Below are 13237 nucleotides of genomic sequence, written 5' to 3'. Positions count from 1 at the left end.
CAGTGTCATGGCATATCTGAGTCCCATACTGAGTAAGATCAGTGCTTGCTTGTATGTTACTATCCAGGTGACTGAACAGCAGAATACATGGGGGGAGTAATCTAGATCATAGCATGTGTGTCTAGGCTGTGGTATGTGTCTATGTAAATACCTGTGTTAGGATGTAAGGGACCAATTGTTTTCTGTGTGTACCCATATGTCATAGTGTTGTATAATGAGTTTGTGTGTACTGTTGGTGTGCTGTGTCCTGAGTGTTTCTGTATGTTGAGGGGGTCATTATTGTACTACAACAGTATTTCTGTTACATACTTTTGTGGGTATTGGGCTTATATGCCTGACCAAATACATGGGTGGGTATTGGGTACTGGGTATTTTGTGGGTATTGGGCTTACATGCCTGACCAAATAAGTGTTTTTGTTTGTGCTGGGACATGCTGGGTCTGATTGTCAGTGTCAGTGTGTTTCTGTGTTAGTGTTTGATGCCCTATTTGTATATCTGGTTGCTGTGTGTGGTGTGTCAGTGTGTGCTGTGGTCTGTGCGCCATTTATATCGGAGTACTGCCCTATGTGGGAGGCCAGTGAGTCCTAAGGGATGACCAAGTCAATTCCCTGAACCTGTAAAGGGGAAGTACTTTGTAAAAAGACTCTTTGCAGGTGTGATTAAGGCTCCTGATCATCCTGGATTACCCTGATCTAGGCCATAGATGCAGGCATCCTTATACAGAAGAGATAGGGAGATTTAACAGAGGAGTGATGTGATGCAGAGACAAAGTGCATAGTGTATCCACCTTGCTACCACAGCTGGAAGAGGCAAGGACTTCCTCTCATCTCCATGGGATGGTGGTCCTGCTGGATTTCAGACTTTGACCTCTAGAATGGAATCACCTCCTTCCTTCTTTCCTTTGACCCTACCTTTCTCTTTCTTTCGTGCTGCTGATTGAACCCAGGGCCTCACCACATGCCAAGCATGCAGTCTAGGGGCCTGGGATTTAGCTCAGTGGTTCCAGTGCCTGCCTCAAAAGCGCAAGGTCCCGAGTTTGATCCCCGGTACCAAAAAACAAAAACAAAAACAAAAGAATCAGACCCTCCCAAGCATGCACTCTACTACTGAGCTATATCCTCAGCCCCTGAATCAGTTTCTATTGTTTGAAGCCACCAGTTTGTGGCCTTTTGTTAGAGCAGCCCCAGGAACCTCCTACATCACGTGTCTGGGCTGTTGCTTCCAGCGTGTCATACGTGTTCTGTCCATTGCTGGGGTGCCATTCATGTGGCCTAGTTGAGGTCCCTCGGTGCCCTAGGGTAACAGCAGCCCCTTCAGGACAGGACACCACTGCCCCCTGGTGGTCCCAGGGGCACCCCCAGACCCAGCACTGTGGGCACTTGAGAACCAGGTTTATTTCTTATTTTTTTGTCAGAGTATAAAAAAGTGAATGAAAAACAAGGAAGACAGGACAGGAGTACAGGATGGGCAAGACAGAGGAGGGAGAAAGGGGCCAAGATGGGCCCTCTGGCTGAAGGCTGATGTACAGAGAGGGGATCGTCAGGCAGCCAGGTACAAGAGGCGGGTTCCCCATGGGTAGGGGCACAAAGGATGGGACACGCCAGGCAAGTTGTCCAAATTTCACTTGGAACCTACAATGACTGAGCTGGAGAACTGGGGACTGCAGGCTCATCCTTACTTGTCCCTGAGACTTCCAGAGTCCCCAGGGGGGTGGGAGAGGCAGAGGAGCAAGACGATGGTGGGGACTTCCAGGGTTACACTCACAGTCCCTCTTCTGGTAGTACCAGTTCCCAACCTCCCAGGGAGGGCTGCGCAGGCATGGGGTGGTAGACATGGTGTAGCCCCCTGTACAGTTTCTCCTGTGAATCCAGGGTTTTGGGAAAGGGGTAAGGGGAATACCCACATGCACTAATGCTACTTGAAAGTTAAGTCCAAGAGCCAGGGAATATAGAAGATGCTTAAAAGAGACTCTCTTGTAGACAAGGGCAGGGGCACCACCAAACCTGGTGGGCATTGGGCATGGAGTCTCCTGCACAGGGCTAGAGTCTTTGTTGTGCCAATTTGGCCTTCGGGGATTGGGCATCCTGGGCCTCTTTCAGTCTCAGTTCCCAAAAGTAGATGTGGGTGTAGCAAGGGTGTCATAAATAATGAGTGAAGTCTCGGCATGGTACTGAGTGGGGCAGGTGCTGATCCACAACTCTGGACAATGGGTTGGGCCTGCTGGGCTCTGGTGGGGGTGGAGGGAAAACACAAGCCAGAGGGAGCTGATGCAGTCTGGCTCACTGTGCAGCTGATCTGGCGATGCTGGGGAGGACACCGAACTGTAGAGATGCCAGGTGAAGGGGTGGTCACATGATGAAGGGGACATAAAGAGACTCCCTTGGAGTCCAGGGTCATTCAACCCACTCTGGCTCCAGGCAGCTGACCTGTGGCATGTTGCCAACAGCACCAAGGGATGGGCCTAGAATCAAGTCCTTGGAGGGGGCCACATGCAAGTAGCCCATGCCCACCTAGCCCCAGGGTACGACCTGGAGTGCCTGACCAGAGGCACCTGGAGGTGGCAGTCCTGGTCCTGCCTGTCCAATGGGCCAGGCTTGGCCAGCCAGGCATTGTGCAGGGTCCGAGAAGGGCTGCAAGGCCAGCTCTGCCTCATCCTTGGTTGTGGGTCCTGGTCACTGGTCACAGTGCTGGGGTCTGGGGTTCAAGCCTTGGCAGCAGCTAGGACATATTTCCAAAGGAAGCTGTGGGGTAAATGCAGTTGAGGGAGGGGCAGGTCCCTGCCTCGTCCCAGGATGGTCTTCACACAGCCCCAGCCACCCTCCGGTGGTCAGGCCACCCAACCTGCACTCTCAGCCCAGCCCCCAGATCTCTGGCACTCCTGGCCTCTCCCACTGACCTTGGCTGAGCAGCTGCAGGCTCCGCCCCTCCTCACGCACCTGCAGGCGGAGCACCTGCTGTAGCACCTCCTGCCTCTGGGCCTCCTGTGCCAGCCCCATCCGCTGCAGCTTCTCTGCATTCAGCCTCAGCAGAGCCCGGCCTGGAGAGAGGGAAAGGTCCCAGTGGAGGCCAAAAAAGGTGTGAAGGGGCAAGGCAGAGACCAAGAGACAAAGGGGATCATGGGCAGTCTCAGATATGCAGAGACCCTTGGAGGGGAAAGCAGATGGAAAGACAAAGATGAGCAAAAGACAGAGGCCAGGCAGAGAAGCCCCAAGTGACGGGGCCGAGAGCCTGAGAGAGACAAACAGAGATACAGAAACAGCAAAAGCCCTTGAGGAGAGTGTGGACAGAGGGGCACAGGCAGAGGTGAAGACAGGCTGGCAGAGTGGGAGCAGGATCTGCTGGGCTTCCCTCCCAGCCCTTCCCGGCCCCTGCCCTGCACCAGCCACACCATACCAGTGATAGCGTGTTGGGAGAAGGCCTCGACGTAGACGAGGTAGTTGTGGGGACAGTGTCTCTTGAGCCACTTGCAGACATCCTGCTGGCTCCACAGGACTGCAGGCCGTGCCAGCCCACCCAGAGAGGGGCTCGTGTGGTACAGGCCACAGTGCTCAGAGTACAGCTGGCCCTGCAGGGGGGAAGGCTGGCAGGTAGCAGGAGGGCAGCGGAGCAGGTGGAGCGGGGGTAAGGTAGGCAGGGGAGTAGTACCTGGGGGGTCTCTGTGCCGGGCTGCTGCAGGAGCTTGACGGGCCTGCTGCTGGATCCTCTCTGGCTACGGGGGTCGTGCCATGTGAAGCTGGAACCCGGCATCCGAGGCAAGTGGCAAGGGATGCTCTCAGCCGACACTGTGTGCTCCAGGAGGGTCCGGCAGAAGCTGAAGTGGGCAGTGGCTGTGTGCCAGGTACTTGGTCAGGGCTGGCACACAAGCCGGACACACACATGATACCAGGCCAGGGCCATATGCACAGGATGTGTCTTTGACCGGAAAGGCCAGCTCCTCTGTCCTGGGATGCTCTCTGTGGCTGAGAGGACTGAGGCTGCTGCCTGCCTGTCACCACTGAAGGTGCTGTCTCGACAGCATACCTGATGTTTGTGGCCTGGTCCCTGCTTCACTTCATTAACCAACTATGACTCACTGACAGTAAGCCTGAGTTCTGGGCAAGCAGACAACTGGGACTCCCCAAACACATGCTGGGCTTTCCTGCTGCACTGGCCAGCAGGGCCTAGGCAGGACAGCACTATGTGATTGTGGGAGCCTGCTGCCGCCTGTGGGCCGTTCAGATCAGGTGAGTGCAGTGCAGCTACTTCCCACACCAACTTCCTTACATTCCTCATGTTTTAGTTTTTAGGTTTTTGGTTTTTTTTGGTTTTTTTGAAACAAGGTCTCTCTATGTAGCCTAGGCCAGCCACAAACTCACTCAATCCTCTTGCCTCAGTCTGCTGAGATTACAGGCATGTGCCAGCACACCTGGATTACCTCATCTTTTAGCTTTTTGGTCATTTCTTGGATGACTGATGACTCGAATGTGGGAAGGTCTAATGCTTGAGTGAGATCCTTCCCATCCAGGGTGTGATTGCTATAAGGCTTGCCCCCTGCTTGGAGTGCAGGAGGTACCCCACGAACCCCGTGAATGAATGTACGAGTGAATGGACACACAAATGAGATCTCGGTGTGGTGTCTGCAGATCAACAGAGCTTGTGGGGAGAAAGGAAAGTGGAGGTCACCACACATGCACTCATACTCACTCTTCCACAGTACCCAGGCAGGATGAGTCTGCAGGCAGGATGAAGTTCCCATGCCAGGACTCACGCCCACTTCATCCACCTGCTTAAGGGAACTTCCTTTCTAGTCAACCAGTCCCTCTCCACTCTCCACTCGGGCCAGTCCTTTGAGGTGTCCAAGAGGTCCGAGCAAGGGGGAAACCCGCGTTCTACTCCTCTGTGCTTCTGCGGGTAAGATCCCTGCGGCTCAGACTCCCGCCGCTTAGCATCCTCTCCCCCACTCTTGCAACTTCCAAACCGAACCCCAGGTGACTAAGTTTGCGGTTTAAGGTCAGGGAGAGTGTGACTAGTGGGCCACAGCCCTGAGGTAGCCTCTGGAGCACGGGAAAAGATTTACTCTAAATCCGCACCTTTCACAGGACCGGCACTGTGGTATGAGGGCTTCACAGGCCCTGGGCGGCTGGGGCAGGAGAGCCGCTCTGGGAAAACCAGTCGGCCGCCTTCTCCAGGGCACCTGCCAAGTCAGCGCCCATTTCCTGCGACACTCCAGGAGGGTCCGAGAGGGAAATGGGGTGGGGCGGCAGGTTCCAGCTGTGACCTCTGTCCTCGGTCCCCCACCCGCCCCAGTACCAGCGCTGCCTGGAGGAGTGACTCCAGTGTGCTGCCAGTCTGAAGACAAACGCCGGCGGGTCGTCTCCCACCCAAGCCAAAGGCACGCTGGTCCCCGAAGCCTGACGCTGGTCACCTGCCAAGCAGGACAAAGGCCACCGGACCTCAAGGGACCGGGATGTCCCCAGCCAGGACCGCCGCTGGAGCCCGCCGTGTCTCGCCTCCCCGAACCCCACCCCAGCCTGCTCACCGTCCACATCCCGGCTCTCCCCGAGGCCGTAGTGCACTGCCCCGGCGCGGCCCGGCGGGGGGCTCAGCTTGGCCCTCAGCTCGGTGAACATGGGGCCCGCGGTGCCGAGCCCGCGCACACGCCCCTCTCGAGCGGCGGGCGGCCCGTGTGGCCGGCAGGCGACTCGCGGTCGCCCCGCCCCGCTTGAGCCGGCCTCGGCGGCCCGCCGAGTCTGCGCGGCGAGGCACCTGCCGCCGAGCCGTGCGCGCCGAGCGCGCTCCAGGAGCTCCAGGAGCAGCGGCGGCGCGCAGGGCTGCGCGTGCAGAGGGGCCCCGCTCCGCCGCCGGGCTTCTTGCACCTGCCAAAGGCCGGCCAAGGCGGGCAAGCGAGGAGCTGTCGGTCCTCTCCGTGCTGGGGGTGGACGGGGGCACTCTACCCACCCGAGTCCGGGTCAGGGTCAGCCCACCCCTTCCCAAACACTGCCCTCTGCTATGCTGCATCGCGAATTCACTCATTCATTCTGTACAGGACGTTCTCCAGATCTCTCAGGTCTCTTCCGCAGATGGGCTCCTGCTTGTCTGGAGAAGCTTGGCCCCAGCTCACCCTCCACGACACCCTGAGCTCCCGGGCGGCGAACCCCCGCCCTGCGTAGCCCCTGAATCTGGCTCAGTGCCGGGGGCGGGGCTCGATGCTAAAAGAACCGAAAGGGGCTTGGCTGAGGATGGGGAGAGAACTCCAAGGCCGTAAGCAGGCAGGATCGAGGTGTTTGCTCCAGGCCGCTAGAAGTGCTGGGCGCGGGAGGGTGATTGCCTCCTCCAGCCAAAGGAAGGGCAGGCTGCAACCATCTGTGCCGCCTGCTCCGTCCCCAGTCTCTGTCCCCGGATATAGAGCGGGGTTGGCGGTGTCGGCGGTGTCCAGCACCAGAAGCACTGCTGTACACGGACTTTCAGAAATGCGCTCAAAGTGCAGTGGTACGCGCCCGCCCTGGTCGCAAGCACACGCCCCAGTGTGTACACAGGAGTCACACATTTGGGACGCCTGCCCAAGTACATCAGTGCTGCATTCGTCACAGCACCTCAGAGGGGCGGCATCCACACAGCGTTACGGTGCAGACGGGCGTGCGGAGCTCCACTGAGGGCTCGCATAGCCTGACAGATCAGAAGTGGGGAGGCCGTCTTGCGCGCCGGTGCCTGGCGGAGGACGGCCCTGACCCCTGTGCACAGGTCTCGGGTGCATGGGAGCTTTCTGGAGCAGCCACATCAAGGTCTGTGACCCCCCTAGAGCCCCCGGCACCGACCGCCTCGCCACAGGTCGGCGCTACAGTGCTTGTCCGAACGTCAGCCACAAGCCTTCCCAGTAACAGCGACCGGAAGTGCCGCAACTCGAACTTCCGTCGCGGCGTTCGGGTGGGCGGGGCTTCGTGCAGCCACAGCTTTGCTTCCGGGGCGCAGGTGACTCGAAGGCCGCGACGCTTCCGGCGGTACGTCGCGGAAGACTCCCGTTCTCTGTGCTGCGCGGCGGCTTGCCGGCCCCGCTCTGTCTGGATCGTCACCGCCGCTATGAACAAGAAGAAGAAACCGTTCCTGGGCATGCCCGCGCCGCTCGGCTATGTGCCGGGGCTGGGCCGCGGGTGAGGCCTGGGGCGGGGGGCAGCGCGGGCCACCGGGGCTCCCGGGAGGCGGCACGCGGAGGAGCGGGGATGGAAGGCGGGCCGAGCAGGGTGCATCTCTCTCTGGCTCCGCATCCTCCCACTCACGGCCGATCGACCCTGGAGCTAGGCGGTGCCAACAGCTGGAGGCGGCAGGACCGGGAGGGGAGAAAAGGACAATAATTAGGGTCCTTGGCCACTCGTCTGAAAGACGTCGAATGGTCGGCTTCATCCCTGTAGGACACAGACTTTGCAGTTAGAACATATCTGACTGAGTCCTGCCTGTAACCTAGGAGATGTGACACGGTCTCTGAGTCCACTGTTTTGGTGTCTAAAATGAGTAAAACCCACATGCAAGGTCGTTGGTGAGCACCAGAAGAGCCCCTGTTGTCTAGTGGGAACACATGGCTCTTCTTAGCTCACAGTTTTGTTTTTGGTTTTTTTTTTGTTGGCACCGGGGATCGAACTCGGGACCTTGTGCTTGCGAGACAGGCAACGGAACCTCTGAGCTAAATCCCCGGCAACACATGGCCCTTCTTTTGCCTTAAGTATGACAGATCTTTTTTCTATAGTATTTATTTATTTTGGGCTTTTTGAGAGAGGGCTTTGCTATTTAGTTTAGACTGGTCTTGACTCGCTGTGTAACCTAGGCAGGCCTCAACTCGAGGCAGTTCTCCTGCCTCAGCCTCTCGAGCACTAGCATTGCAGGCGTGCACCACCATACTTGGGTTGGCTCTCTCTTTATAGTATTGTCACCAGAGACCTACTGTTCAAATTCTCAGCACCCCTCCCCCTCCCATTGCATCCGGTAGGCTGGTGCCTGGGTGCCCAAGATTGTTACACAAATGACCACCAAAAGTCGTTGGATAAATGGGCAGTCAGCATCCTACTTGGTTATCCATTTGATTGGTGGTATTAGAAACTGCAGGGTACACCTGGAACTCATGTGTTTCACTATTTTCAGAGGCCTCTAGTTTACTAGGGAAGGTTCTGTGCCTGTGTAGGTAATATACATGCAGAGGGACAGATTTAGAACACGAGTTCCAGAGGTCAGGGAGCACTCGGTGGAGTGCAGTGTTAGAGCCACATTTGGAAAGAGGTGGTTTTGAGGGTTCCAAATGTGTCAGGAGTAAAGGAGAAACTTGACATTTTGTGTGCAGACAGTAAAAAGATAAGATTTAAGGGAAGACAAGGAAACAGCAAGAAGTCCAGAGTGAGTGGAATGTGCAGCAAGTGACAAGGGAGTTGTCAGAAGGCCTTGAGCATCAGGCTGAAGCTTCTGAAGGCTTTGGAGAGTTAATGATGCTAAAGAAAGCCCTAGCCAGAGACGTGTTTCGGAAAGTATCATCTGGCAGAGCAAAGGTTGAAGTGGGGGAAGATGAGAGATAGGAAGGGCTAACTCGATTACCAGCTGTGTTGGAAGTTATGGTCTTCAAAGGGACATTTGAAAGTAGAATCAGTAGTACTTTCTGGCAGATGGTGTCAAGAAGGTTGAAGAAGGAAGTAAAGATATGTGATGGCACCTGCCTGGTGCCTGGGATGGCACTGCTGTTAACAGGTAGAACAGCCCAAAAGGATGTAGAATGCATTAGAAGAGGAGCTCAGTTTGGGCCTGGTTGAATGTAGAGGGAGAGGCTCAGCAGGTTGTTGGAAATATGGGGCTGGAACCTGGGAGGAGGGAGGTATGAAGGCCTGGGTGATCATTTGGAGAAGTGGAAAAGCCTTGGAGTGGGGGTGGGACGTTGCCTGGATCCTACTGAGGATGGATTGAAGCATTTAGGTAGGCAGACATAATCAGTAATAGTGTATGACAGTGCAGTCCACTGGCACCAGAATCTTTGGAGGTTCCTAAAGTGTTAGAAAAAGAGATTATGACTGGGGTGGAGGAGAGCACACCAGAAGCAGGGTCACCCAGGTAAGAGGTATCTTGGGGCCTGCAGTGCCACTGGCTTCACTACCCGCTCAGACATTGGGCCTGCCCGGGATGCAAATGATCCTGTGGACGATCGCCATGCACCACCAGGCAAAAGAACCGTGGGGGACCAGATGAAGAAAAACCAGGCTGCTGATGATGATGATGAGGATCTGAATGACACCAACTATGATGAGGTGATTTTTGTTGGGCTTCTGTGGGTACTTCTGACAGTCTCCAGAAGGGCATAGGGAACAGTAAAAATCTAAAGAAATGAGCACTTAAATTCTCCTCAAGAGAGCTGTATTTGTAGCATGGGGTGCCACATCAGGGTTTTACGTTGGCTGGTCTCTAATGATGGTGGTGATGCTTGCTTTAGCTTTGGTGTTTGCCTTCTTAGTTCACTGATTTAGTCAGACAAAGTTTTCTTTAGGTGTCTTCTAACAGATGATATCTTTCCTCTAAGGAAAAAAAAGTTATGTCTTTTTTGGTACGTGGGATTGGACCAGAGGCCCTTTGCACTGAATTATATCCCCAGTACCCCCCTTTTTTTGGAGACAGGGTTTCACTATGTAGTTTGGGCTGGTCTTGAACTCACTATGTAGCCTAGGCTGGCCTTGAACTCACAATGATCCTCCTACTTCAGCTTCCCAAGTGCTAGGATCACAGGCATGTGTCACCATGCCTGGCTCACACTTTTATTTTTTTATTTTGAAACGGTCTCGCTGAGTTGTCCAGGCTGGGCTTGAATTTGTAATCCTCCTGCGTCAGCCTCACGGAGTTCTGGGATTGTAGGCTTGCACCACCATGCCTTGCCAGGAAAAAGTGTTTTACAGAATTTTAATTTTGAAATGGTTTTTAACTTGCAAAATAGTACCAACAAAAGTTCAGAAAAAAAAGAGTTCCTGCATACCTTTTTCCAAGCTTCCCCCCATCTTACATGACCTTAGTACAGTTATCAAAATCTGGAAAGAATGGTTGACACCATGTTGTTAATTTATTATAGATGTTTTTTCTAGCACTGAGATTGAATTTAGGAGCTTGTGTATGCTAGCCAAACATTCAAGTACTGAGCTACATCTCCAACCGTTTTTATTTTTTGAGACAGGGTCTTCCCTGAGTTGCTTAGGCTGGGCTTGAACTTGCAGCCTTCCCAAATAGCTGGAATACCAGGCATGCATCACCGAGCCTGGCTTCATCTATGGTTCTTATTTGAATTTTACAGTGTTTCTGTGAATGTCCTTTTTCAGGCACAGGACACAGCCCAGAATTCTCCATCAAGTTTTGTCTTGTTTCCTAGTCCTTTCCGACAAGATGGTTCCTCTCTTTTCAGGGGAAGGGGTGTACCAGGAATTGAACTCAGGGTCTTGCACTTGCCAGGCAGGGGGTGCCTTACAGGTGAGCCACCCCCTCCCAATCTGGGATCGAACTCAGGACCTTGAGCTTCCAAGGCAGGCAGTGCCACTGAGCCCCCAGCCCTTTTTATTTATATTTTTGTGACCGGGTCTCACTATGTAGTTCAGGCTGGTCTTGAAGTCATTGTGTAACCCAAGCTAGCCTCGAACTCGTGACAATCCTCCTGGCTTAGTCTCCTGAGTGCTGGGATTACAGATGTGTGCCACCATGCCTGGCTCTTCTTGTCTTTCACACTGTTGGTACTTGAAGGGTATTGAGCAGTTGCTGAAGAATGGCCTTCAGCTCAGATTTGTCTAATGGAAAACATAATTAACAAGTAATTTACAACTGAATATGTTTTGTTTGTGTTGGTAGGGGCTGTGTTGGAGGGGAAGCTGACTCTTTAAATGTATTTTGTTCTTAGTTTAATGGTTATGCTGGGAGCCTCTTCTCAAGTGGACCCTATGAAAAAGATGATGAGGAAGCAGATGCTATTTATGCAGCTCTGGATAAAAGGATGGATGAAAGAAGGAAAGAAAGGAGGTAAATTGCTGCTTTTCACATTATGTTTAATCTCTGGTTTGGTTTTTTGCTTGTTTGTTTTTGTGGTGCTGGGCATTGAACCCAGGACCTTTGCAATGACCTGCATCCCCAGACCTCTTAATTTTTTACTTTGAGACAAGGTCTAAGTTGTGCAGGTAGGAGTTGAGCTTGTGATCTTCCTGCTTCAGCCTCTCAGAGTGTGGATTGTGGGGATGCCACACTGTGCCTGTTTTTGTTTTGTTTGGTTTTGGGTTTGGTGGGTTTTTTTGGTATCGGGGATCAAACTCAGTCCAAGTGCTTGCGCAGCAAGTGGCGAAACCACTGAGCTAAATCCCCAGCCCTGTTTTTTGTTTTTGAGACAACAGAAGCTGGGCCTCGTGGTGTATGCCTGTAATCCCAGCACTCAGGAGGCTGAGGCAGGAGGATCACTATGAGTTCAAGGGCAGCTCGGGCTACGTAGTGAGACCCTGTTTCACAGAGCCAAAAAAGCCAGGCACAGTGTCACGTATGTGTTTCCAGTGCTTGGGAGCCCGAGGCAGGAGTGTCACTGCCAGTTTGAGGCCAGCCTTGGATACGCAATGAGAACTTGTCTCAAACAAAAAACTTGTCTCAAACAAGAACTTGTCTCAAATCAAAAAACCCCCTGCTTTTTCCTTTCTCTTTTTTTTTTTGGTACCTGGGATCGAATTCAGGACCTTGTGCTTGTGAGGCAGGTGGTGGAACCACTGAGCTAAATCCCCGGCCCAGAACTGCTTTTTCCTAGGCCAAGGTCAGTTAGAGTCACTTCTCAGATTTAATCTCTTCATACTTTTAATTTAGAACAGTTCCCCACCTCCCGCCTCTTTAACCTTTCATGACATTGATTTTGAAGAGATCAGTTTTTTTGTAGAAGAATTTGAATTATTGTTCCAATTTTAGTATGTGTGCTGCTGAAGTGAGCATGAATTTGAATTATTGAATGGCTACCTGTTTCCTCAGGGTATCCTTTAATTGTTCTAGTATGTGTGTGGGGGGGGCCCCTTTGGGTATTGAACCCAAGGCCACTCTACTACTGAACTATATCCCCAGCCCTTCTTATTTTAAAATTTATAGTTTTAGTTTTCTTGAAACAGGGTCTTGTTATACAGTCCAGGCTGGCCTTGAACTCTTTTTTTTTTTTTTGGTACCGGGGATCGAACTTGGGACCTTGTGCTTGCTAGGCAAGCGCCAGAACCACTGAGCTAAATCCCCAGCCCTAAAAATCATTTCCTTTTTTCTTCTTTTTTTGGTACCAGGAATCAAACTTGGGTCCTTGCGCTTTTGAGGCAGGTAGCAGAACCACTGAGCTAAAGCCCTGGCCCTGGCCTTGAACTCTTGATCCTCCTGCCTCAGCCTTCCCAGGTTGGGTTTATAGGAATGTTTTACCATGCCTGGCTTTGTTTTTCATTTTGAGTCAGGGTCTCACTAAGTTGCCCAGGCTTGCTTCAGACTTGTGATTCTGCTTCAGCCTCTCGAGTAGTGGGCCATGGTGCCCAGCATTTGTTCTTCCTTATTATTTCCTGTGGAGTGGAGGGTGGACTTGAAACTTGGTTAAAATGGGTAGAACATCCTCAGCTAGGAAACCTGATGGATGTAGCTGTGTGTGTTTCTTCACATCAGGAGCCATGGTGCCAGCCACATCAGTTCTCATAGAAATATTAATCTTTCCAAGCACATCATTTACATAACATAGTCTTCAATTTTGTTTTTCTTTCTTCTTTTTTCCATGCTGGAGATTAATCCAAAGACCTCATGAATGCTAAAAAAGCGCTCTATCACTGAGCTACATTCCCAGGCCATTTGTTACACATTCAAATTCATACCTGTGGATGTTCTCCTTTTACATTATAAAGAAAAATTTAAATCTCAGTATTTAAATTTAGGAAGTATTAACTACTTGGCTCATGCTGACCCCTGCTATGTTAACATGGTAGTCTTTTGTCCCCGTGTGCAGTTGTTATGCTCAGGGTGGCCTTGGCCTTGTTACTGCCCATCACCCTGCACCCCAAAGGACAGCTGTGCGGATGATGAGATAAGCTATTTGCCTGGGCAGATGGGGCGGAGAAGCTGAATAATGGCTTACTGTTTGTTAGGGGTGAACTGTTCACTTGGAAGAGAGGGAACTGATAGATAAGTAGAGGGCTAAAAGAGAACTGAGATGATGTTTCACTTTTCCTTCTGAGGTGGCTATTCCTAGGATGGCCCTACCTTTAGGTTTTTGGGA

The 13237-nt window shown here is 52.6% G+C and overlaps 2 protein-coding genes across 5 annotated transcripts in view; one reads left to right on the top strand and one right to left on the bottom strand.

Moving 5' to 3' along the window:
* Window positions 1-1370: 1370 nt before the first annotated feature.
* Window positions 1371-5725, bottom strand: Samd10 (sterile alpha motif domain containing 10). 4 transcript variants are annotated; one of them, XM_004841122.4, is made up of 5 exons: window positions 5519-5725; window positions 3646-3827; window positions 3394-3565; window positions 2897-3037; window positions 1371-2741 (listed from the first exon to the last, which is right to left on the bottom strand). In XM_004841122.4, the coding sequence occupies exons 1-5, from the start codon at window positions 5607-5609 to the stop codon at window positions 2719-2721; spliced, it is 609 nt and encodes a 202-aa protein (XP_004841179.1). In that variant the 5' UTR covers window positions 5610-5725; the 3' UTR covers window positions 1371-2718. The 4 variants fall into 4 exon arrangements, with proteins under 4 accessions (XP_004841179.1, XP_004841180.1, XP_021110962.1 ...); XM_004841123.4 differs by having other exon boundaries at window positions 1371-2718; XM_021255303.2 differs by having other exon boundaries at window positions 2937-3037; window positions 5519-5709.
* An 855-nt stretch (window positions 5726-6580) lies between these two features.
* The window catches only part of Prpf6 (pre-mRNA processing factor 6), a 58092-nt gene continuing 51435 nt past the window's right edge, over window positions 6581-13237 (top strand). The window contains exons 1-4 of the mRNA XM_004841124.4: window positions 6581-6761; window positions 6949-7127; window positions 9086-9254; window positions 10877-10995. Coding sequence (XP_004841181.2) covers window positions 6732-6761; window positions 6949-7127; window positions 9086-9254; window positions 10877-10995 — 497 coding nt within the window. The 5' untranslated portion in view covers window positions 6581-6731. The remainder of the gene's footprint in view (window positions 6762-6948; window positions 7128-9085; window positions 9255-10876; window positions 10996-13237) is intronic.

Source organism: Heterocephalus glaber, unplaced genomic scaffold, assembly GCF_053883595.1.
Source record: "Heterocephalus glaber isolate CG9 unplaced genomic scaffold, H.glaber_assembly_v1.0 deba00001673, whole genome shotgun sequence".
Classification (NCBI taxonomy): domain Eukaryota; kingdom Metazoa; phylum Chordata; class Mammalia; order Rodentia; family Bathyergidae; genus Heterocephalus; species Heterocephalus glaber.
Note: the sequence above shows the minus strand (reverse complement) of the source record. Positions and strands in the feature narration are given on the sequence as shown.